Here is a 25,037-nt window from a genome sequence, read left to right as displayed (position 1 = left end):
AAGTGCTGGGATTACAGGCGTGAGCCAATATGCACAGCCCTGCTTCTGGACATTTTTTATGTGCATTTTTTACATTCGCGAGGTCATCTTAGACACAAGCAACATGACTGGTTTTAAAATTCTTTTCCTGTTGGCTGCATAGCATACTGTTGTATAAGTATAAATTTATATATGAACAAATATAATTCAGCTGCATTTTGAGTATACAGACAGTCCCTGACCATGGTTCTACCTAGAATTTTTCAACTTTGTGATGATGCAAACATGATACACATTCAGTAAAACCATACTTTGAATATCTATAAAACCATTCTGTTTTTTATCTTCAGTACAGTATTCAATAAATTACATGAATTATTCAACATTTGATTATAAAATAAGCTTTATATTAGATGATTTTGCCCAACTCTAGGCTAATGTATGTGTTCTGAGAATGGTTAAGGCAGGCTGCACTATGATGTTTGGTAGGTTAGGAGTATTAATACATTTTTAACTTATGATAAGTTTATGGGACTCGGTTCCATCGTAAGTCAAGGCACATCTGTACAGTGGCATTAGTGACATTGGTATGAGCCTTCTTAGAATGTTCTCATTGAGTATAGCTAGTTATTTACTTAGAATAAATTTTGAAGGCCAAGTGTGGTGGCTCATGTCTGTAATCCCAGCTCTTTGGGTGGCCGAGGTGGGCAGATCACCTGAGGTCAGGAGTTCAAGACCAGCCTGGTCAACATGGTGAAACCCTGTCTCTACAGCAATACAAACATTAGCCATGTGTGGTGGCGCATGCCTATAGTCCCAGCTACTAGGGAGGCTGAGGCAGGAGAAGTGCTTGAACCCGGGAGGCAGAGGTTCCAGTGAGCCGAGATCGCACCACTGCACTCCAGCCTGGGCGATAGAGCGAGACTCTGTCTGAAAATAAATAAAATAAATAGTAAAGTTCCAGAAGTGAACTTTCTGGGTTAAAGATTGTTAGTGTCTTTTGCAGTTAGCTGTATAACTACCTTGTCTAATTTGAACCACATCTGGGGAACAGCATCTCTTCTGCGATGGGCACAGGGCAGCCTGTCCCTTATGGTAGTGTTGTCACAGCAAGAAGTGCAGCTGTAGGTTGTGTCATGGGCGTGAATGCTGTGTCATTCGCAGGAGCCGGTAGAGCCACAGTTAACACGGACAGCGACAGCTTCAGTGCTGCCAGGAAACCATCCAACTGATTTCTGTGTTTGCCCCACAGATCTACGAACTTCGTGTGATGGAGACCAAACCTGACAAGGCAGTGTCCATCATTGAGTGTGACATGAACGTGAGTGGCTCTGTCCAGTTACAGTGAGCCTGGGCCCTGGGAGGATGGGCAGTTGGTGACCACTGCAGGCCAGCATGTCAGGAGGGCATCAAACAGCCCCGGGACTCTTTGGGCAAAGAGGAGGAAGATGCTGTCAGAACATCATGAGACTGTGACCTTGTCATCTATCTCAGGGCCAGTTGAGGCAACAGAGTGTTGCCAGTACTGCCATGGTTAGCTCTGACCTGTTGAGGAGTGAATTTTATTTATTTAATTATTTAATTATTTATTTATTTATTTATTTTTTGAGACTGAGTTTCACTCCTGTTGCCCAGGCTGGAGTGCAGGGGCCTGATCTTGGTTACAACCTCCACCTCCCGGGTTCAAGTGATTCTTCTGTCTCAGCCTCCCGAGTAGCTGGGATTACAGGCATGTGCCACCATGCTCGGCTAGTTTTGTATTTTAGTAGAGACGCGGTTTTTTTTTTTTTTTTTTTTGAGACGGAGTCTCGCTGTGTCACCCAGGCTGGAGTGCAGTGGCCGGATCTCAGCTCACTGCAAGCTCCACCTCCGGGGTTTACGCCATTCTCCTGCCTCAGCCTCCCGAGTAGCTGGGACTACAGGCGCCCGCCACCTCGCCTGGCTAGTTTTTTTTTTTTTGTATTTTTTTTTTAGTAGAGACGGGGTTTCACCGTGTTAGCCAGGATGGTCTCGATCTCCTGACCTCGTGATCCACCCGTCTCGGCCTCCCAAAGTGCTGGGATTACAGGCTTGAGCCACCGCGCCCGGCCGAGACGCGGTTTTACCATGGTGGCCAGGCTGGTCTCAAACTCCTGACCTCAGGTAATCCACCCACCTTGGCCTCCCAAAGTGCTGAGATTAAAGGTATGGGCCACCGCACCTGGCCAAGGAGTAAATATTCTTTTTTTTTTTTTTTTTGAGACGGAGTCTCGCTCTGTCGCCCGGGCTGGAGTGCAGTGGCTGGATCTCCGCTCACTGCAAACTCCGCCTCCCGGGTTCACGCCGTTCTCCTGCCTCAGCCTCCCTAGTAGCTGGGACTACAGGCGCCCGCCACCTCGCCCGGCTAGCTTTTTGTATTTTTTAGTAGAGACGGGGTTTCACCGTGTTAGCCAGGATGGTCTCGATCTCCTGACCTCGTGATCCGCCTGTCTCGGCCTCCCAAAGTGCTGGGATCACAGGCTTGAGCCACCGCACCCGGCCAGGAGTAAATAGTCTTAAGAGCTAAGGAAGCGTACTGAACCTTCTGAGTAGGAATGAAGTGCTGATGCACACAGCATCCTAGTTGTATTACTAGGGAATACTGCTGAGCAGAAAGGGCCAATCCCAAAAAACTTACTTCATTATATAGCATCCTTAAAGTGACAGAACTTTAGAAATGGAAGACAGACTAGGGGTTGCCAGGGCTTAGGACTGGTGGAGGGGGCTGGGAGACAGTTGGGTATGGTTATAAAAACAACATGGGCAATCCTAGTGGTGGTGAAACTGTTCTACATCTCGACTGTGGTGGATACATGGCCCTACACAGTGATTACATTGTATAGAACTAAAGATACACATAAAAAAAACATGTAAAACTGGGGAAATCTGAATAAGAGCGGTGGGTTGTGCCAGTGTTGATATCTTGGCAGCAATACTTTACTGTAATTTTGTAAGATTCTGCCGTAGGGAAAACTGGGCAAGTGTATAAGGCATCTTTCTGTATTATTTCTTAAAACTGCATGTGAATCTACAGTTGTCTCAATTAAAAGCAAAAAAGATAAGGAACCAAGGGTGGCCATGTCTGAATATTTTACTTTTAAAATCCTGGAAACACAGGTGGACTTTGATGCTCCCCTGGGCTACAAAGAACCCGAAAGACAAGTCCAGCATGAGGAGTCGACGGTAAGTGTTATCCCCAGTGTCCTTTGCTGTCCTGCTGCGTGCTGCTTTTGAGTTCCTGGTAGTGACTCGTGGGTGGCCTCTGCTGGTGTTGGTGTCATATCCTCTGCGTCCCTTCCAGCCATGCTTCTGGGGGACATCCTAGCTGGGGGTGGGGGGTGAGAGGGAAGTTGGGTGTCCCCGCTGAGGAGCTCACTCGTTTTTCTTTTTCTCTGTCAGGAAGGTGAAGCCGACCACAGTGGCTATGCTGGAGAGCTGGGGTTCCGCGTGAGTACCAGACCACTTGACTTACGTTGCTGTGCCCTCTGCTCCTTGAAATTAGAGCACTCACTCAAGCTGTTCTCCATGATACTCGATGGACATCAGCAGGGACTGGGCCTCTGGGTACCTGTGCACATGCATGCAAATCTTCCACTTGCTCAGTTACCAAACACTTTTATATCCACTCTCTCCTGGAATCTTCCCAACAGCCCCATAAGGCAGCCCAGCTTTTTAAGAATTTCTAACCTACCAAAGAGTTTAAATAGTACAGTAGACATATACTCTTCCCTTAGGTTCACCAAACGTTACCACATTTGCTCTCTCTCTCTTGTAAATCATGTTTCCTTTTTTCTTTGCCTGTACCATGTAGGTTGCAAACATGACCCTTAGCAAAACCACTGGCAAGGTTCCATGGGAAACAGGTGGAGGTGGCTCATGTGTGGGCACTGAGGTGGCAGGAGGTGCCAGGAAGCAGCAGAGACAGCAGAATGATGGGAAGCTGAGCTATGGGGCAGTCACAACAGTGGCCTTAGCCCACCCACAGAGCTTGAACTGGGTGGCCCTGCAGAGGCAGGGGTCAGGCCTTTTAACCTAACACTGACTGCTGGCTGCCCTTGGCCAAGTGGCTCTCTTCAGCTCATGGCCGCCCCCTGAGGAACTGGGCAGAGTTCTCAGCTGCCAGCACCCCAGCAGCTAAGGAATCAGGGCTTCAGTCCTGTAGGGTCTGCACAGCACCCCAACTCACATCCCTGCAGTGATCTCCAAGCAAAGGACATATCTGTCCTCACACTTGGGCTCATTATATGACTCAACTACTTCCTGTCTAGGCTTTCTCTGGCTCTGGCAATAGACTGGATGGAAAGAAGAAAGGGGTGGAGCCCAGCCCCTCCCCAATCAAGCCTGGAGATATTAAAAGGTAAGTCTGTCCTGGCTCTCCTTCAGGACAGGAAGAGGATCTGTGCCAGCCCTCTGGGGTGGGGCAGCCTCACCCCAGTTCTGGAGACAAAGCCTGGGTCAGTAGGCCCAAGGGACTTTACCCTTACCTGCTCTCCTTGGTGGGGTGGAGCACAACAGGTCCCTCCTTCCACAGTGCCACCCCCAGTACCACTGTGGTCCAGCCTCTCACTCCATACCTCCAATTCAGGGTCTTCTTGCCCCCAGTGGCTTTCCGAAGATGTGCGTCTGATCAGATCTGTCTCTTATTCAAAACCTTTCTGGTCCCTATTTGGTGACCTGCCTATTTTCCTGTTTTGGGACTTTGAATTATTAATCAGGTCACATTATCTCAGTTCCCCTGAAAGTTCCCTGAGGAGCTACCTCAGATGTGCTTCTGTTGCTGGGTCCAGGGACCCACAGCAGACCCTTCCTCTGGTGGCCATGATGGCAGGGGCAGGGCTGAGGTGTGTCAGTTGTCTGTTGTGTGTGTGAAATCAGGAGAATACTGGAGTGAGAGTCTAGCCACCTCGGGGTTCTGTGAAGCTCAGGACAGTGACAGTGAGGGCTTCCCAGTCCTTCAGATGACCCCTCTCCATAGACAGGTACAGAGCCTAAAGCCCCTGGCCCTATACCCAATGCTGATACTAAACCAGGAAGCCAGTTATCTTCTGCTTCCCTCCTGGGAGGATGCCAGGAAGCACCAAAGGGCCCAGGTGGGGTGCAGCAGCATCTTTTCTGCATTCCTCTTTACTGGCATAAATGAATTTTAGTCCTTTTTTCCTGGAAATAACATTTCTTCTTGTCTCTCTCTCCTTACAGAGGAATTCCCAATTATGAATTTAAACTTGGTAAGATAACTTTCATCAGAAATTCACGTCCCCTTGTCAAAAAGGTTGAAGAGGTGAGTGTATTTCCTTGGTTGGTAATGAGGAGATTTATTTGCTAGTGATGACTGAGGTTCCTGGCATTCTGAGTAGGGGTGTGTATTAGACTATTTCCAAGCTGCTGGTAAAGACATACCGGAGACTGTGCAATTTACAAAAGAAAGAGGTTTAATGGACTTACAGTTCCACATGGCTGGGGAGGCCTCACAATCATGGCAGAAGGCAAGGAGGAGCAAGTCACATCTTAAATGGATGGTAGCAGGCGGAGAAAAAGCTGGCGCAGGGAACCACTTCCTTATAAAACCATCAGATCTCATGAGACTTATTCACTCACGAGACCAGCACAGAAAAGACCCGCCCTCATGACTCAGTTACCTTCCACCAACTCAGTTACCTCCTACCGGGTCCCTCCCACAACACGTGGGAATTCAAGATGAGATTTGGGTGGGGACACAGCCAAACCACATCAGGGTGTCTGTCATGTTTTCCCTTTCCTGGGGTCCCTCTGCTCCCTGGTGTCCTGTTTTTATCTGTCGTGCTGGTGTGGGGTGTGTGAAACAGAAGACTTGCAGCCTGGGGCTCAGGACCTCTGTCTTGCTCTAGAGCTGACTCCAGGCTCTGTTATCATAGAACTGTGTGCCCTGGGTGGGCTTCATCTTCCAACAGAGACCTTGAACTTCAAATATAGGGAGTACCTTCCAGCTGAGCAGGGTGGTGGTGGGACAGAGGGAGGCAAGGGCTGAGCATCCTGTAGACATGGGCACTTTGTGGGAGTGGGCCAGGCCCGGCAGCAAGTAGAACGCAGTCACCTCTGTGTGATGAGGATTTCTAGAACACCAGCGCTTCAGACCCATCGCTTTCCTGGTTCCTTTTCTCAAAGGATTGGACCCTTGAGGATCCAGGAGTAGGGCCGAGGGCAGATGTACTGAGTCACCCATTCAGGGCCAGCTGCTACATAGGACCCATCCCTGGCCCATCCTGATTACTGAACTCTTCTCTCTAGCACTTGGGGTGGTTGGGGACAGAGACTGCTGTGAAGTTTGCACACCTGGTCCTACTCACAACCACTTCTGGGCTCAATGTTCATTCAAGTTGAAACAGCATTGAGACCTTTCAGGCCCAGAGGAGCAAACATAGTGGCCAATCAGACCTCACCCTCCAGCTCCTCCTTCAGGCACCATCCAGGCTTCACCAGCTACAGGCTGCCTTTCTCACTAAAAGCCAGTGCCTGACTCAGACCTCAGACCTCAGCATGTGACATCCCCCAGGCTGACTGTGACCTGACTGTTGCAAATTTACAGAAGGTGGGGTAGGCCGGTGGGCACAGCAGGCCTGTTTGACTATAAATATGTATTTAAGAAGTATATGTTTAAAGATGGGATTGAAGACACATTTAGCTCTACTCCATCCTGCAGCCCCACTAAGGCTGTGGCTAAAGGTCATGAGGTAAGAAAGACAGTGGAAGAGGAGGCAACTACAAGGCTTTGGAAACCCGGGGTACCTTAGTAGATCATAAAAAGCCTAGAAGCAGTTCTGTGTAGATTATGTATAGAATGTAGAATTCTCAAAAGGCACCTCTAGAAATGAGGGACTAATGACAGAATTCTGTTACTAAGCAGTTAGAGCTGCATTACCCTCCCTCCGCTACCCTAGAAGGCTGGAGGCCCGACTCCAGTAGGACTCTAAACTGTTACCTCTGAAGTGAAGGCCATAGTCAGAAAGCTTCCCATTCCAACATCTAAATAGTAGAGGATTTGTGGGAAGAACAGCCACAGAAACCAAAGGAGCAGAAACCATCAGGGAAATAGTTTCCCCAAAGATGGACACAAGTTCGCAGATTTGAAGGGCCCACTGAGTTCCAGCAAAATGAATCAAAATAGCGCCACTTTGAGGCAAGAAAGATCCTAAAGCTTCTGGAGAGAGAACAGAGGTATCACCATGGATCAAGGACATCTTCAGCCAAGCGCCATGGCTCACACCTGTAATCCCAACACTTTGGGAGGCTGAGGCGGGAAGATCATTTGAGCCCAGGAGTTTGAGACCAGCCTGGGCAATATAGGGAGACCCTGTCTCTACAGAAAATTTTAAAATTAGCCAAGCATGGCAGCACGCACCTGTAGTCCCAGCTACTTCGAGGCTGAGTTGGGAGCATCACTTGAGCCTGGGAGGTGGAGGCTGCTGCTGTGAGCTGAGATCACACCACTGCACTCCAGCCTGGGTAACAGTAAGACCCTGTCTCCCAAAAAAAGGGACATCATCTTAGCAGGACACAGAGGAAACTGGAAGATAGTGGAGCAATATCCTCAAAATTCTGAAATTTTTTCCAACCTAAAATTCCGTACCAACTCTTAAGAGCTGGATTGTGTCCCTCCAGTGTTTCTGTGTTGAAGCCCTGACCCCCAGTAACTCAGATAGGGCCATTTAAATAAGCAATGAAGTTAAAAAAAGACCATTAGAGTTGGCCCTAATTCAATCTGGTGTCCCTTTAAGAAGAGGAAATTTGGGGCAGGCGTGGTGGCTTACGCCTGTAATCCCAGCATTTTGGGAGGCCAAGGTGGGTGAATCACAAGGTCAGGAGATCGAGACCATCCTGGCTAACATGGTGAAACCCCGTCTCTACTAAAAATACAAAAAATTAGCCCGGCGTGGTGGCAGGAGCCTGTAGTCCCAGCTACTTGGGAGGCTGAGGCAGGAGAATGGCGTGAACCAGGGAGGTGGAGCTTGCAGTGAGCCGAGATCGCGCCACTGCACTCCAGCCTGGGCGACAAAGTGAGACTCTGTCTCAAAAAAAAAAAAAAGGAAATTTGGACATAGGAGGGGCCATGTGAGGACACAGCAAGAAGGCAGCCATCTGCAAGTCAAGGAAAAGGGCATCAGAAGAAACCAAACCTGCTGACACTTTGATCCTGCACTTCTAGCCTCCAAAACTATGAACAATAAATTTCTGTTGTTTGAGCCACGCTGTCTTTGGCATTTTATATGGCAGCCCTAGCAGACTAACATACCAACCAGACTATCAATGAAATATGAGAATAGAAAGAAGGAACTCACAAGAAGATAATCCTTATACATCTTCTCTCAGGAAGCTCCTAGAAGGTGTCCCCCACTAAAATGAAGGAATAAGGTAGAAATCAAGTCATAGAATCCAGGAAATAAGGAGCCCCCACTAACATGCACAGCACCTAGAGAAAGGCCAGTCCAGGTATGGCAGGGTGAAGGCCCAGGAGACACAGCTTTGTCAAAACAGATGAACTCCATGCAGTGCAGGCTGTGATTGAATGTATAGAGAAAGAAGCCAAACACAGCTATTGACACCAGGATACGTGGAAGGCTATGTGGCAAAGGAAGACTAAATGCAGCCGTGACTCAAATTTACAAGAATGTTACCACATAAATACTAAATGGTGTTTTTTTTGTTTTGTTTTGTTTTTGAGACAGAGTCTCGCTCTGTCGCCCAGGGTGGAGTGCAGTGGCCGGATCTCAGCTCACTGCAAGCTCCGCCTCCCGGGTTTACGCCATTCTCCTGCCTCACCCCCACCCCCGGAGTAGCTGGGACTACAGGCGCCCGCCACCTCGCCCGGCTAGTTTTTTGGTATTTTTAGTAGAGACGGGGTTTCACCGTGTTAGCCAGGATGGTCTCGATCTCCTGACCTTGTGATCCGCCCGTCTTGGCCTCCCAAAAGTGCTGAGATTACAGGCTTGAGCCACCGTGCCCGGCCTAAATGGGGTTCTACTGCAGGTATAACATGCTACAGTTAGTGGGGAGCCAGGTGCAAGCATTTGTGTTGAACATTCCAGAATCCTCTTTTTCCTAGGGAAAAGTTGAGGTAATGCCTCAGACTGACTAGCAATAAAAGCATATGAAAAAAAATATGTGCAGTTTTCAAAGGCTTGGGAAAAAACAATTTCTCTTTCTGTTGATGGAAGGATAGCTTAGTAGAATGTTTCTGAGGGCTGGTTGGTCTCTATACGTTAAAAGCATTAAAAATGTGTACATGCTTTGACCCAGGAATTTGAGCTCTAAAAAAATATCAGAGCTGTGTGCAAATACATTAAGCCGCTTACCACAGCAATGTCCACTGGTAGAAAACTGGCTCTCCTACATGATGGAATTCTTTTTAACAGAATTCAGTTCTGTAGCCTTGGGAATATAAGATAAGAAGTTTATTGGCATGAGACTTCAGAATTAAGTGGGAAAACAGTTCTTCAACATGTGCAGAAAAGTGACCTGAAGTTTTTGGGTGATGAACTTAGAGACTGTTTTTTTTTTTTTTTTTTGAGGCAGGGTCTTGCTCTGTTGCTCTGCCATCCAGGCTGGAGTGCAGTGGCACAATCATAGCTCACTATGGCCTTGGCTCAAACCATCCTCCCATCTCAGCCTCCCAAGTAGCTGGGACCATAGGCACATACCACACCAAGGTATTTTTGGTAGAGATGGGGTCTCACTATGTTGCCCAGGCTGGTCTTGAACTCCTGGGCTCAAGCGTTCCTCCCACCTTTACCTTCCAAAGTGCTGGGATTACAGGTGTCAGCTATAGTGTCCAGCCTGAGACATTTATGAGTAATATGGATGGTACGTGAGTCTATAGAGTAAGGCATTTATTGTAAATCTCCAGGGAGTTTCTGAAAATAGTATCTTCTCTTCACACCTAGGATGAAGCTGGAGGCAGATTCGTCGCTTTCTCTGGAGAAGGACAGTCGTTGCGTAAAAAGGGAAGAAAGCCCTAAGCGAGGACTGTTGGCTGACTGGAAAATAATAAAAGAATCAGTTGCAACATCTTGGCTTTTAGTTACTGGCACTGACAGGGACGAGCCTCATCAGAATACTCTGTTACTTAAGATTTGCTTAGAGTTACCTAAGAATTATCAAGTTTTACTTGGAAGTGGAGCAGCAGGACTTTGTAGTTGTATGCTTGATTTGGGGAAAGACAAAGAGCTGTCCGAGGGCCTGTAGGCATCTGCCGCCTGACCTCTTCATGCTTTCAGCTTGAGGGGGGCTCCCATTGCCTCAGCAGGAGCAATTCTGTATCCCTAATTCTGTCAAAACCAATGGAGGTGACTAAATTGTTTAACATGAAGTGTTCTTTCTTTTTCATTTATCCTTTCTTTTCCTAGGTCAATTGCATAGGTGTCAGTCTTTGTCCTAAAAAAAGGGTTTAAATAGACGTGTTCTATAAATAGTGGCTGTCCCACTACTGTGGCTGCAATTTAAGTATTTGACAAAGAATGTTTCTATTTTTATTTTACATATTTTTTTCAAAAACATCACTCAGAAAAACCTGATCTGAATGAGTTTGCACTTTTATTCTCATTTCATATGGACATAACTGGCTCCTTAGTGAACCTGTTCATAGTGAAACAACTCCATGGAGAAGCAAATATGTGAATGTTAGAATGAACAAATGCTAAAGAGATGTTCCTCTCTTTCCTTCTTCCCTACTCCCCCACTAATTTTAATTTATTAAATCATCCAAGCTTCTGCTGGCCTGTCTTTATTTTTTATCAGTATTTATTTGGTCTTAGGTCTTCACTTTCTATAACGTGAGATCTTTTGACATGCTAATCTGATTATTTTAAATTTGTTCCCATGAGCCACTATGCCTGGCCCCATTGGGAATAATTCTAAGCCAAGAATTCCAAGTAAAAACAGGCAATAACTAAAGCCTAAATCTAAATGTTTGATTAGGTACTAACACAGACTGGTGGTTGGGCCTCTGACCAGAACTGAAGGAAGCCCTGTTGGCAGATACCCCGTGTTCCATCTCACCATTAGAAAACTTCCCATCTGGGGCTTCTGCTGGAGAAAGTAGGAAGAAACAAGGTTGCCTGATCCCTACGTGGCAATGGCTAAGCCCAGCAGGGTCCCTTATGAGCCAGGGCTGACCCTGCTTCTAGGGATGGGGATCCTGCCCGGGTCAGGGCCCCTGCAACACTCCAGAGAGGAGAGGATAGTGGCCCCAGGGTCTATCCACATGTCTTCAGTGAAGAGTGTCTAGAGTGTCATGATGTTCAGTACTTGGCCTGTGGCACAAACCATCATCACTGGAAATGAGCGTGGTTTTGGAAGGTGTGAGCACTGTGGGGACTTACCTGACCTTCCACTGACAGTCTGTTTTACTAGCAGAGGGAGAAACCCTCCTTGGTGGGTAGCAGCTTTCATTTGCAGGATCACATCAGCTAACAAATTGTCACTTTCTGCATAATCAAGAATGTTGCAGTACCTCTGGCTCTGGGTTTTTGTCTTCACTAAGCAACACCTGCTGTGTATGCAGTGAAATGCCTGGTCCTTTGCTGGAGGCAAACTCCCCTGCCTGGACCAGGATGGATTCCATTGCAGGGCCTTTTAGTGGGGCCAGTTGGAGCACTGATTCTGGTCGTTACTCCTGCACCCTGGCCTGCAGCCTTCCTCCCAGTGTCTTCTTTGGGCTTGGTCCTTGAGCCAGCTGCCTCAACAGCAGGACCCCTGGTAAAACTGCAGCTTTCTGACCCACCTCCAGGGAGTCTGTCCCAGTGGACACTTCTGCAAGCCCACCAGCTTCCCCTTTACTTGCCTTTGTTGCCTCTTGTGCATTGCTCCTTTTTATAAACGTTGCAGCCAGGCGTTGTTGCTCAGCCTATCATCCTAGCACTTTGGGGGGCCAAAGTGAGAGGATCGCTTGAGGCCAAACTAGCCTGAGTAACTTAGCAAGACCACATCTTTACTTAAAAAAAAAAAAAATTAAAAATTAGCCTGGTGAGGCGGTGCATGCTTGTGGTCCCAGCTGTTCGAAGTCCAGGAGTTCGAGGTCGCACGTAAGCCTGGGTGACACAGCAAGACCCTGTCTCGAAAAATAAGGTAAATGTTACATGTCTCCCACACCCTTAGAATCGAGCTACAGACATCCAAGCCACTCCGCCTCCATGCCTTTGACCGGCCTATGGCCGTGCTCGGATTGCCTTCTCAGCCTCTACTTCAAGTCTGTGTTCCCTGGGCAGGTCATCCAACCCTAGATCCACCACACGTCATGCCCAACCAACCTCGGTTACTTTGCGAGTTCACCTCCATCCTGAGTGGACGCTCAGACAAGACCGCCAGAGCCGCAGATCTGGGAGGTTCGCTGCACCAACATGATGCTCAGTACGTACTTTTGAAAATATTTGAAAATAAACCGCATTGTTGAGATGTGAGAAAATCTCATAAAGCTGCTAAAAAGAACTGGCCAGAGCCGTGTGATTTTAGACGCGACTGACGTAAGGTAGCCCAGGATGCCCTCATGGCCCGGGGTGAATGGCGCTGGCTTCGCGGTGGCCGAGTAGGCTCCGCGCCAGGCCTTGTCCCGTACTTACCCTGCGACCCCGCCATCCGCGCGCCGCAGCCGCCCTCGGTTGCTATTGGTTGCTCGTCCTGTTGTCCGAGCTTCTCTAAGATCGGGGCGAAGATGTAATTGAATGTGTCGGGACTCATTAGTTATTCTGTCAGTCGATCACGAGGTGCCGCTTTCTTCATTCTTCATTGGCTGGCGGACTGAGGGGCGGGCTTGGCGCCCCGGTCGCGCAGACATGGCGGACGGCAGCGGCTGGCAGGTGAGTGTGCTCGGGAGCCGGGAACCACCAGGGTCTTCAGGAGGGAGGGAACGGGACAGGCTCGGGGCGTGGGGCGCGGCCGCTGGGCCCCGCTCAGGCGCCGCCTCTCGCCGCAGCCGCCGCGCCCCTGCGAGGCCTACCGCGCCGAGTGGAAGCTCTGCCGCAGCGCCAGGCACTTCCTGCACCACTACTACGTCCACGGCGAGCGGCCGGCCTGCGAACAGTGGAGGCGCGACCTGGCCAGCTGCCGCGACTGGGAGGAGCGCCGGAGCGCCGAGGCCCAGGTGCGCAGGGAGGGAGCGGGGCGGCGCTTCGGAGCGCCTTGCAGCGCCCAGCTTTCCCCACCCCTCCACGCCCCAGGCCCCGCGACCTTGCCGAGAACTGTCTAGGTCCCTACCCTCCTCAGGCTTCCTTTCTTTTGAGAGATGGTATAAATTAGCATATCAACAGGACTTTCAGAGGGCGTGAAAGACAACGAAGGAGACCAGCGAGGAGGCTGTAGAGTGGTTTAGAGAGCAAAGAGGGCAACCGTCCAATGTTAGGGTCATCAGCTGGCCTACGCAGGAGGTGATGTTGCTGAGTCCTGAGTGACCAGGAGCCAGCCTTCATCCAGCCCCGGTAGACACTGCTAAGAAACAGAGAAGGCCTGTGTTCCTGAAGCAGAGGGTAGGTGGATGGTTGCAGAGCGGTATACCAGGGACCTAGTGGGCCTTGATACGGAGTTTAGAGTTTAGTCTAAAGTGTGCTGGGAAGCATAATTCGATTTATATCTTTAACAGATCAGTCTGTTAGCAAAGTGTGGTGACGTGCACCTGTGGTCCCAGCTACTTGGGAGGGTGAGGCGGGAGGATCGCCTAAGCCCGGGAGTTCAGAGCTGCAGTGAGCTGTGGTCACGCCGCTGCACACCAGCCTGGGCAACAGAGGGAGACCTGTCTCAGGGAAAAAAAAAAGAGAGAGAGAGAGAGGAAAAAAGTTCAATCTGTTTGCTAGGGTGTAGAGAGTATTTTACAGGAGCAGAGAGACCGGTAAGGAGGTGGTTCTAGTTGTTTATTCGTCCAGCAAATATGTACTACATTGGGTACTCTTGGGGATGCACGAGTGATAAGAAGAGTCTCTGCCCTCCTGGCACCCACACTGTAGTCTAGAATATACAGTACTACGGTGGACCCCTTGTGGGAGAGGAGATGGAGAGAAGCCAGCCGAAAGGTGCAAGGCTCATGGGGAGTGCCAAGGAATGAGAATCAATGGGACTGATCAACACTTCAACATTGTTAAGTGTGTACAGTGATCTGAAAGAGATGAACTGATGTGGAAACCGGACTGCTGTATAAAAGAAAATGATGACTATTCCATAATATGTGAAACTCAAAAAAATGTCAGAAAGCTGACAGCCTGTATAGCAAGAGATTGATCATTTTAATGTATGTATATCTGCGCGTGTGTGTATAAAGAGCTCTTATATATCAATAAGAAATATAGGGATTATTTCAGAATGGAAAAATGGCCAAAGGACACAAAGAAGCAATTCATTAAAAAAGAAAGCCAGGTGGGCATGGTGGTGGGCACCTGTAATCTCAGCACTTTGGGAGGCCAAGGCAAGGGGATCGCTTGAGCCCAGGAGCTTGAGACCAGCCATGGGCAACGTGGTGAGACTCCATCTTTATAAAAATAATAGAAAAAAAAAAAAGCCTGGGCGTGGTGGCTCACGCCTGTAATCCTAGCACTTTGGGAGGCCAAGGTGGGCAGATCACCTGAGGTCAGGAGTTTGAGACCAGCCTGGCAACATGGCAAAACCCCATCTCTACTAAAAATATGAAAATTAGCCACGGATGGTTTCACACATCTGTAATCCCAGCTACTCGGGAGGCTGAGACAGGAGAATTGCTTAAACCTGGGAGGCAGAAGTTGCAATGAGCTGATCATGTCACTGCACTCCAGCCTGGGCAACAGGACAGTAAGACTCCATCTCAAGAAAAAAAAGAAAAAACCAAATGGCCAGATGTCAGGTATTTAAGTCTAAATAACAGTAACAGCAGGTTTTGCCCGGCAGAAAGTCGTGTTGATGGGGGTTTGAAGAATTCTGGGTAGTTGTGCAGTGTTGGTGGGGGTGTCGGGTGTTCTGATTATGTAAATGTCAGATGCATACCTTTTGACCTTAAGTTTTACTTCTGGAACTTTATCCTAGGGAACTAATTGGATAACAGTGTACAGTTAAAAGTTCAGAATGCTGATTATGTTTTTGATACTGCAAAAGCTGAAAACAACCTAAATTTCACTAATAGACATTTGACCAAATAGCTTTTTCCACAAAGTGAAATACCGCATAGCCTTTGAAAGGAATAGTCAGTCATCTACCTGGATGTGGAAAAGTGCCTACAGTGTATTGTTTAGTGAAAAAAAATGCAGGAAGTAGACTAGCCAGCAGATTATTGCATCATTAGGGAAACGTTAGCTCTAAAATTTGGACCAAAAAACGGTATCAGGGAAGCTGTTAACTGCCACATTGGGAATGGACATTTGGGAATCTTTAATAGTCTGTGCTACATTTCTGATAGCTTTTTAAACACGATCAAAATATTTTATTTGAGGCAATAGAGCTTGAACAAAGACATGTAGACAGATTACATTATCTGTGTAAAGAGGCTGACATGCACCTGATACTTACCAAGGGCCCACAGCGAAGGTCTCCCGTGTTGTGATACACTGACCCGTGTCTGTATTGGGATACAGTAGCCAGAAGCTGATGGGTTGAGTGGCACTTGTGGCACCACTCAGGCAGGTGGTCTGTCCTCTGGACTCTTCCCACCCTTCCAGGATACCCTGGGCATGTATTTCTTCCCTGTCTTCCTCCCTTCTTCCCTATCATACTCCTCCCTGCAGCTCCCCACAGCTGCTGTCTCAGACTCTTCTCTCCTCTCCACTCAGCACCCCCAGGCTCACTCTCGGCAGGTGAATATGCCCCAGACTCACGAGGTCAGCCAGAGCCATTGAGCCCTGAGGTTCAGGAGAAGATATTTAAAAATTCCTTAAATTATTATGACCTATTCAGTAGTTTTTCACAGTAGTTTGTGAGAACAAAATGATCTCAATCTCTGTGCACTAATATGGAATACTCACCAAGGTATAATAGGTGGATGCAGCTGTGCTGCACAGTGGTGTGCACCATAGGCCCCTGCCTCTCTATTTGTGTTTTAGGGGGAGGTACAGGGGTCTTGAGGGTGCTCAGAGCCTGGGGAGTGACTAGAGTCTCATTTGTACAGCAATCCCTCTGTGAGAGCGAGCGGGCACGAGTCCGGGCTGCACGGAAGCACATCCTGGTGTGGGCCCCGAGGCAGAGCCCCCCTCCAGACTGGCATCTCCCTCTGCCGCAGGAGAAGGACGAGTGACAAGCACCCCTGCCATTGGCCTGTGCAGCTTCCTCAGTCTGTTTCAAGTTGCTGTTGCATAACCCTGGGGACTGTGACAGCCTACACAGTCTACTGGGTCCCTGTGAGCTCTTGCTGGGTTTGGAACATGGAGCAGGACATTGCTGGTCCTACTTCCCCACCCCTCACCTGCATGCAGGGTACCCTCACGCTGCGATGTTCTGCAGGACAATTGCACCGCTTCAGAGCTTCCAGGAGGCCAAGCATTATGGCCAGGTACCTGTGAGCAGCCAGGTCAGGCCGGGCACAGTAGCATAGGAGATGGCAGTCCTGAGGTCTAGGCTTCTCAGGTAAACTGAAGGGTAGCCCTGACCTGTGTGGACACACAGGTGGGTCATAATGAGGTTGCTAAACAGTTATGCCACTGTGAATGTCTTTCCTAGTCCTTGGGAAACTGCCTGCTATGTCTCATGTTTGGTGAACATTGTGAGTACTCACTCTGCTCCACTTAGTTCCACTGCACATGCAGGCAGGTGTGCCGAGCAGGCAGGGCTTGCTGGCCCCTCTGCACCAGCAGGCTTCACTTATCAGGCTCCCAGGTCGGCCCCTGGAGACTCTAGTTTTTAAGAAATGCACACAGCTACAGAACACACAACGTTGCATAAAGAGGGTTTGTGGACTCAGCTTAAGAAATCCAAGTCCAAGACATGTGGAATTAAGGACTCCTTCCCTCAAAATTTCCCTTGGTGGTTAATGTATCAAAAGCCATTTCATCTAATTTCAAATAGAAGCTGAAAATTAAGTTTACATTTGTTAGATTTTATATATAACAGTGTTGTGTCTGGGCAGTGTTAGAAATTTGTATGCTTATTCTCTTGTAGGTGTTTTAAAATGTATGGGCCACCAAAAACACTATTTCTCGAAGAGGTCTCTTTATTACTAATAGAATGGTTTCTCATCCTGTGGTGGCCCTGTTTTGTGATGCTGAGGGCTAGGCTGGGTCTGTGCCCAGCACCCTCCCTGCTTTCTTCCTGGACACAGGCAGCAAGTTGAATATCTTTAAATTTGTTCTTTGGGGTAGAACAATCTATTACTTCAGAAGGGTGTCCATTAAAGAACAGTATTTCCCTGCTTGAATGTTTTCTCCTGTGCTCCCTAAGAGCCCCTGTCTGTGTCTGCGAACGGTGGGGGTGGGGGTTGTGTTCACGGGATCCCAAGAGCAGGAGCATCTACAGAGGAGCCAGCGTTCCCCCATCATCAAGGGAGTATTGATGTGTCTAAGGCAACCAAGGTGCCTCCAGCATGGCTGTGGCTGGATTAATGAGCATTTCCACCCAGTGAGGGAAGAGAAGAAGACTGCTAGAGATGTACAAGGTTTTTCTTACTCTTTTTTTTTTTTTTTTTTTGAGACGGAGTCTCGCTCTGTCGCCCGGGCTGGAGTGCAGTGGCGGGATCTCAGCTCACTGCAAGCTCCGCCTCCCGGGTTTACGCCATTCTCCTGCCTCAGCCTCCCGAGTAGCTGGGACTACAGGCGCCCGCCACCTCGCCCGGCTAGTTTTTTGTATTTTTTAGTAGAGACGGGGTTTCACAGTGTTAGCCAGGATGGTCTCGATCTCCTGACCTCGTGATCCGCCCGCCTCGGCCTCCCAAAGTGCTGGGATTACAGGCTTGAGCCACCGCGCCCGACCGGTTTTTCTTACTCTTAAACACAGGGAAGGGGCATCTGAATTTGTAGTCTGCTGTAATCCCAGCACTTTGGGAGGCCGAGGCGGGTGGATCACTTGAGGTCAGAAGTTCGAAACCAACCTGGCCAACATGGTGAAACCCCATCTCTATTAAAAATACAAAAATTGGCTGGGCGCGGTGGCTCAAGCCTGTAATCCCAGCACTTTGGGAGGCCGAGACGGGCAGATCACGAGGTTAGGAGATTGAGACCATCCTGGCTAACACGGTGAAACCCTGTCTCTACTAAAAATACAAAAAACTAGCCGGGCGAGGTGGCGGGCGCCTGTAGTCCCAGCTACTCCGGAGGCTGAGGCAGGAGAATGGCGTAAACCCGGGAGGCGGAGCTTGCAGTGAGCTGAGATCCGGCCACTGCACTCCAGACCGGGCAACAGAGCAAGACTCCGTCTCAAAAAAAAAAAAAAATACAAAAATTAGCTGGGCATGGTGGCATGCGCCTGTGATCCCAGTTACCCGGGAAGCTAAGACACGAGAATCGCTTGAACCCCAGAGGCAGAGGTTGCAGTGAGCTGAGTTCGTGCCACTGCACTCCAGCCTGGGCAACAGAGTAAGACTCTGTCTCAAAAATAAAATAATAAAATGAATTGGCAGTCTGCATGTGATGCCTGGGATTGTAGCAGCTGCCTTCAGGTTCGTGGGGTGGAGCTGGAGAGTGCAGCAAAAGCCAGGGCATGCCAGCCAGCACCCCAGTCCATGAGGGGCCTTCCCTCAGTGCAGCCATGCTCCCTGCCACCTGCTTGTTTAGCAAGGTATGCAGTGTGCGGCTGCATGCTCGGTTAGGAAGCATTGAGTCCTGCCACTGTAGTGCGAATGTCATATTTTGCCTCCTTCTTCACTACTCAAGTTCCACATCTTCACTACTCAAGTTCCACATCAGCAGATAATCTCTCTGGACAGGATGTTCCTGCATTTGTTCCTATGGCGATTCCTTCACAACATCTGAGTGTCCACATGTTGGACAGGGTTTGGGGCTTACAAGACCACAGTTTTGAAACAGACAAGTTGTCTTCAAAGAGTTTCTGTTGTAGTTTGGGGAAAAGACAGACATTAAACATCAATAAATAGGGATTTAAAATGGTGGCTGGATGTGGTGGCTCACTGCTGTTACCCCAGCACTTTGGGAGGCTGAGGTGGGAGGATTGCTTGAGCCCAGGAGTTCGAAACCAGCCTAGGAAACATAACAAGACTCTATCTCTACAAAAAATAAACGAGCCATGCATGGTGGCACGCATTTGTAGTTCCAGCTACTTGGGAGTCTGAGATAGGAGGATCATTTGAGCCCAGGAGTTTGAGGCTGCAGTGAGCCATGATTGTGCCAGTGCACTTCAACCTGGGCGACAGAGCGATATCCTGTCTCAAAACAAATAAAAATAAAATGGTGGTAATTTCTGAAGCAGTTTGGATAATTTTCTTTTATGGTGGTGTTATGAAGAAAACAAATACTATAATAAGAGCAGTATCTTTCACACTTTTTGGACAGGTGCTAGGCATGGTGACTCACACCTGTAATCTCAGCTACTTGGGAGGCTGAGGCAGAAGGATCACTTGGGGATAGGGGTTTGAGGTTGCAGTCAGCTATGACTGTGCCACTACACTCCAGCCTGGGCAACAGAGCAAGACTCCGTCTCTAAATAAATAAATATTTTAAAAATAAGTGTTTTGGATAAAACCCCATATTAATAATAAGTATTTTACATCATTATCTGGCATAGACTGTTATATATAGCATATTATTGTTGAAATACAAAACAATATGTATCCGTACTGTATGTGATACAGGGCCATTTTCAGTAACTGCTGTACACACAGCAACTCAGATGAAACTCAAGAAAATTCTTCGGAGCAAAACCAGCCAATCTTGAAAACATACATGTAGCAGGATTCCATTTATGTAACATTGATGAAATAATGTAATTACAGAGATGGAAAACAGATTAAAGGTTACCAGGGGTTAGGTTAGGGATGGTTGGGGGGTGGTTCACATCAGAGAGTCCTGTGGTGTTGAAAACCATCTGTCAGCCTGACTGATGGTTACACAGGGCTATACATGAAGTCAAAATTGTGTACAGTTAGGTACACAAAGGAGTACAGATACAACTGGGGAAACCGAGTATGTTCTGTAGACTGTACCAATGTCAGTTTTTGGCTCCTGACGCTGTGCTATAGTGTATAAGGTGTTAGTTAACATTGTGGGAGGCTGGGGCAAGGGTACGCAGCACCTCCCTAGACAACCTCCTATGCAACCTCCTGTGAATCTATAATTACTTCAAAATAAAAAGTTGAAAACAAACTGTCGGCCATGACCTACTGAACTGATTGTACAACCTAATGGATGAAACCTACTGTTTTTAAAAGCACTGCTATCAAGCACCTGTGCTGGACACTTACCTTGGGCGGGGAGGTAGGGGAGGCCTCAGTGTCTGAGCCCAGACCTGGATGAAGAGGCTCAGCTCCTGTCAGGCAGAGAAAGGGACCCACAAAGGCAGAGGGACCTGACACCATGTATTGATAGGAGGGGGTGCTGTGAGCTGTAATCAGGAATCGGGGGATGAGACTCTTGGGGTGGCAGGTAGCCAAAGACCTGACCTGACCTGGTTCTAGAGACCTCTGACTGCTGTGCAGAGAAGGGGTGGGGTGGCTAGATCAGTTGGCCACTGCAATAGAACAGGCAAAAACTGACAATGACTTGGACCTCAGAGGCAGCAGTGGAGGTCATGAAAAGTGGTTCCATTCAGCATTTGTCTCAGGTGGAGCCAAAGGACTTAGAATCCTTAGGCAACTTTTTTATCCAGGACTGATAAAGAGTTTTTAAAACAAAGTTTTTTCTTTTGAAAAAAGCAGCAGTCCCAGCTACTTGGAAGGCTGAGGTGAGAGGATCGCCCAGGCTATGGAAAGGACAGTCTTTTCAACAAATGGTTGATGCCTGGAAACTGGATATCCAAGAGTGAAGTTGGACCCTTACCAAACATCATATACAAAAGTTAACTCAAAATTGACCTAAATTTTAAGAGCTTAAAATTAAACATAGGGAATATCTTCACAACGTTGGATTTGACAGTAGTTTCTTGGATATGACACCAAAGTCATCAACATTAAGAAGAAAAAAATAAACAAATTGGACTTCATGAAAATTAAAGGCATTAAATTTCACATCAAAAGACACTATAGGCCAAGCATGGTGGTTCACTCCTGTAGTCCCAGCACTTTTGGAGGCCGAGGTGGAAGGATCACTTGAGCCCAGGAGTTCAAGACCAGCCTAGGCAACATAGTAAAACCCTGCCTCCATTCCTTCTAGAAAAAAAAAATTTAAAAAACCACACTATCAGGCCAGGCACTGTGGATCATGTCTGTAATCCCAGCATTTTGGGAGGCTGACACAAGGGGATTGCTGGAGGCCAGGAGTTCAAGACCAGTTTGGACAACATAGCAAGACCCCATCTCTACAAGTTATTTTTAAAAAAAGGTAGCTGAGCATGGTGGTGCCTGTCTGTAGTCCTAGCTACTTAGGAGGCTGAGGTAGGAGAATTGCTTGAGCCCAGGAGTTTGAGGTTACAGTGAGCTATGATTGCACTACTGCACTCTAGCCTGGGTGACAGAGCAAGACCCTATCTCTAAAAAAAAAAAAGACACTTAACGACAGAATAAAAAGGCAGTCCACAGAATGGGAGAAAATATTTGCAAATCATATATCTGACAAGATATTAATAGAATTATAGAGAACTCCTAAAACTCAATGAGAAAAAAAGTTCAAAAATGGGCAAGGGGCCAGGCAGTGTGGCTTAGGCCTGTAATCCCAGCACTTTGGGAGGCTGAGGCAGGCGGATCACCTGAGGTTAGGAGTTCAAGACCAGCCTGGCCAACATGGTGAAACCACGTCTCTACTAAAAATATAAAAATTAGCCAGGTGTGGTGGCATGCACCTGTAATCCCAGTTACTTGGGAGACTGAGGCTAAATTGTTTGAACCGGGAGGTGGAGGTTGCAGTGAGCCAAGATTACGCCACTGTACTCCAGCCAGGGTAACAGAGTGAGACTGTTACAAAAAAAAAAAAAGGCAAGGACTTGAATAGACATACAAATGGCCAAAAAGCACATAAAAAGGTGCTCAGCATCACTGACCATTAGGGAAATACAAGTCAAAACCACAGTGAGATACCACCTCACACCCATTAGGATTGTTACTATTAAAAAAAAAAAGTGTGGTAAGGATGTAGAAAAATCGGAACCTTGGCTGGGTGTGGTAGCTCACATATGTAATCCCAGCACTTTGGGAGGCCAAGGCGGGCGGATCACCTGAAGTGAGGAGTTCGAGATCAGCCTGGCCAACATGGCGAAACCCCATCTTTACTAAAAATGCAAAAAAAAAAAAAAAAAAATTAGCTGGGCACACGCCTGTAGTCCCAGCTTGGCAGGCTGAGGCAGGAGAATCGCTTGAACTCGGGAGGTGGTGATTGCAGTGAGCCAAGATCATGCCACTGCACTCCAGCCTGGGCGACAGAGTCAGACTCCGACTCCAAAAAAAAAAAAAAGAAAGAAGGAAAAGTTGGAATCCTTGTGCACTACTGGGAAAATATAATGTTACAGCAGCCATGGAAAGCCATATGGTACTTCCTAAAAAAATTAAAAATAGAGTCATCATATGATCCAGCAGTTCCACTTCTGGGTGTACATCTAAAAGAAAGCACAGTCTTGAAGAGATATTTGTATTCCCGTGTTCATAGCAGCATTATTCACAATAGTAAAATGTGAAGGTAACCCAAGCGTCCATCAAAAGATGGATAAGGAAAATGTGGCATACATATAATGGAACATTAATTCAGCCATGAAAAGAACATTTGATACATGCTATAACATGGATGAACCTTGAGGATTATGCTCAGTGAAATAAGCCAGTTACAAAAAGACAAACACTATGATTCCAATTCTGTGAGGTACTTAAGAATAGTTAAAATCACAGAAAAGGTAGAATGGTGGTTGCCAGGGGTTGGGGGAAGAGGGGAACAGGGAATTACGGTTTAATGGGTAGAGTTCAGTTGGGCAATGAAGAGTTCTGGAGATGGACGGATGGTGGTGATGTTGTCCGACGGTATGAATGTCCTCAATACCACTGAGCCATACAGTTAGAAATGATGAAGATAGTAAAGTTTATGTGTGTCTTACCACAATTTTTTTTTTTTTTTTTGAATGGGAGTTTCGCTCTTCTTGCCCGGGCTGGAGTGCAGTGGTGCAATCTCTGCTCACTACAACCTCCACCTCCCAGGTTCAAGCGATTCTCCTTCCTCAGCCTCCTGAGTAGCTAGGCTTACAGGCATGTGCCACCACACCTGGCTAATTTTGTATTTTTAGTAGAGATGGGGTTTCACCATGTTGATCAGGCTGGTCTCGAACTCCTGACCTCAGATGATCCACCCACCTAGGCCTCCCAAAGTGCTAGGATTACAGGCATGAGCCACGGTGCCTGGCCACCACAATTTTTAAAAAAGGGAAAAAAGTGAACCACACGCTAGGAAGACAACCTAACTTCTTATTCCAATGAAATGTTTCCCTGGTTTACCTGCAGTAAGGTGGTTAAAAAAAAAAATCCTTTCTGAGGTTGTGATCCAAGCCACTGGGGAAAATGGCTGTATTCATACACTGGACCTGTACTGTGACGGGCTGAATTGTGTCCCCTACAGGCTGAATTGTGTCCCCTACAGTTCTTATGTTGAAGTCCTACCCACGACCCTCCCACTCCCCCCAACCCCATACCTCAGAACGTGACTGTATTTGGAGGTATTTGGAGGTAGCATTGTTAAAGAGATAATTAAGTTATAATGAGGTCATTAGATGGGCCCTATTCCAGTATAACTGGTGTCTACAAAAAATTAGGACACAGACTGTGGGACAACCATGTGAGGGAAAAGGTGGCCATCTGCAAGCTAAGGAGAAAGGCTCAGAAAACAAGCCTGCTGGTACCTTGATCTTAGGAGTTCTAGCCCCCAGAATTGTGAGAAACTAAATTTCTGTTGTTTAAGCCACCCAGTCTATGGTACTTTGTAATGGCAGCCTGAGCAGACCAATACATTCACCATTCTAGACTATGCACTTGAGATAGAGTCCGCTGCCCCTGCCAGGCCTCCCATCCTCTTGAGGACCACGGCATCTTTATTGACTAGTATGTCCCTGGCCTGCTCCACACTCTTCTACCTCCCTCTAACCCCAGCTGAACACACAAAGGGGTGTTTCTTTCCCATCAGGAAGGCCTTGCTTCTCCGCTCACCTTTCCAACTGGCAACTTCCTTTCCCACCACTCCTCTGTTACTTTGACTCCTGTTGGTGGTACTTTCACTATACCCTTGGGATCTTTTTATACTTTTTTTTCCCCCATTTGAGGGCTGCGGTTGATGTCTGTCATCATCTTCCCAATACCTGGTGAAGGGCAGCATCTGTCACCCCCGTCCATCTCAGGTGAATTAAGTTTTTTTTTTTTTTTGAGACGGAGTCCCCCTCTGTTGCCCAGGCTGGGGTGCAGGTGCATGATCTTGGCTCACTGCAAGCTCCACCTCCCAGGTTCACACCATTCTCCTGCCTCAGCCTCCCGAGTAGCTGGGACTACAGGCGCGTGCCACCATGCCCAGCTAATTTTTTTGTATTTTTAGTAGAGATGGGGTTTCACTCTGTCAGTCAGGATGGTCTCAATCTCCTGACCTCGTGTTGTGATCCACCGGCCTTGGCTTCCCAAAGTGCCGGGATTACAGGCGAGTCACTGAGCCCAGCCTGGTGAATTAATTTTAATTCTGGCTGGGCGTGGTGGCTGACACCTATAATCCCAGGGCTTTGGGAGGCCAAAGTAGGCAGATCACTTGAGGTCAGGAGGTCGAGACCAGCCTGGCCAACATGGCAAAATTCTGTCTCCTAAAAATACAAAAATTAGCCACGCGTGGTGGCGCACGCTTGTAATCTCAGATATTCGGGAGGCTGATGCAGTAGAATCGCTTGAACCAGAGAGACAGAGTTTGTAGTGAGCTGAGATTATGTCACTGCACTCCAGCCTGGGCAATAGAGTGAGATTCTGTCTCAAAAAAAAAAATAAAAAATAAAAAAAAATTCTAACACAAGACAAAGGAGCA

The 25,037-nt window shown here is 47.8% G+C and overlaps 2 protein-coding genes across 5 annotated transcripts in view; both read left to right on the top strand.

The window, feature by feature from the left end:
- UFD1 (ubiquitin recognition factor in ER associated degradation 1) overlaps positions 1-10,035 on the top strand; it is a 30,808-nt gene extending 20,773 nt beyond the window's left edge. For 2 of the 3 annotated variants that reach the window (XM_030915573.1, XM_010356366.2), the window contains 6 exons: positions 1,232-1,300; positions 3,115-3,180; positions 3,397-3,444; positions 4,266-4,354; positions 5,194-5,275; positions 9,912-10,034. In XM_030915573.1, the coding sequence (XP_030771433.1) occupies positions 1,232-1,300; positions 3,115-3,180; positions 3,397-3,444; positions 4,266-4,354; positions 5,194-5,275; positions 9,912-9,986 (429 nt within the window). In that variant the 3' untranslated portion in view covers positions 9,987-10,034. Of the gene's footprint in view, positions 1-1,231; positions 1,301-3,114; positions 3,181-3,396; positions 3,445-4,265; positions 4,355-5,193; positions 5,276-9,911 lie in introns of all 3 variants that reach the window. The other variant, XM_010356365.2, reaches the window with a different exon arrangement.
- A 2,132-nt stretch (positions 10,036-12,167) lies between these two features.
- Positions 12,168-17,317, top strand: C13H22orf39 (chromosome 13 C22orf39 homolog). Of its 2 annotated transcripts, none has more exons than XR_004052819.1 (3): positions 12,168-12,821; positions 12,938-13,487; positions 16,082-16,217. XR_004052819.1 is itself a non-coding variant. In XM_010356363.2 (3 exons), exons 1-3 carry the CDS (start codon positions 12,687-12,689, stop codon positions 16,205-16,207), a joined length of 429 nt encoding a protein of 142 aa, XP_010354665.1. In that variant the 5' UTR covers positions 12,168-12,686; the 3' UTR covers positions 16,208-17,317. The 2 variants fall into 2 exon arrangements, 1 of the variants encoding a protein (XP_010354665.1); XM_010356363.2 differs by having other exon boundaries at positions 12,938-13,105; positions 16,082-17,317.
- Positions 17,318-25,037: the final 7,720 nt, after the last annotated feature.

The sequence above is a fragment of the Rhinopithecus roxellana genome, chromosome 13, assembly GCF_007565055.1.
Source record: "Rhinopithecus roxellana isolate Shanxi Qingling chromosome 13, ASM756505v1, whole genome shotgun sequence".
Lineage (NCBI taxonomy): Eukaryota > Metazoa > Chordata > Mammalia > Primates > Cercopithecidae > Rhinopithecus > Rhinopithecus roxellana.
This window is presented reverse-complemented; position numbering and strand designations above follow the sequence as displayed.

Bases quoted from the DNA above. Each gene is read 5' to 3' on its own strand.
- C13H22orf39 (XM_010356363.2), top strand. From the start codon at position 12,687: ATGTGTCGGGACTCATTAGTTATTCTGTCAGTCGATCACGAGGTGCCG. The intron at 12,822-12,937 runs GTGAGTGTGCTC...CTCTCGCCGCAG, and splicing joins CGGACGGCAGCGGCTGGCAG to CCGCCGCGCCCCTGCGAGGC. The intron at 13,106-16,081 runs GTGCGCAGGGAG...TCATTTGTACAG, and splicing joins GCCGGAGCGCCGAGGCCCAG to CAATCCCTCTGTGAGAGCGA.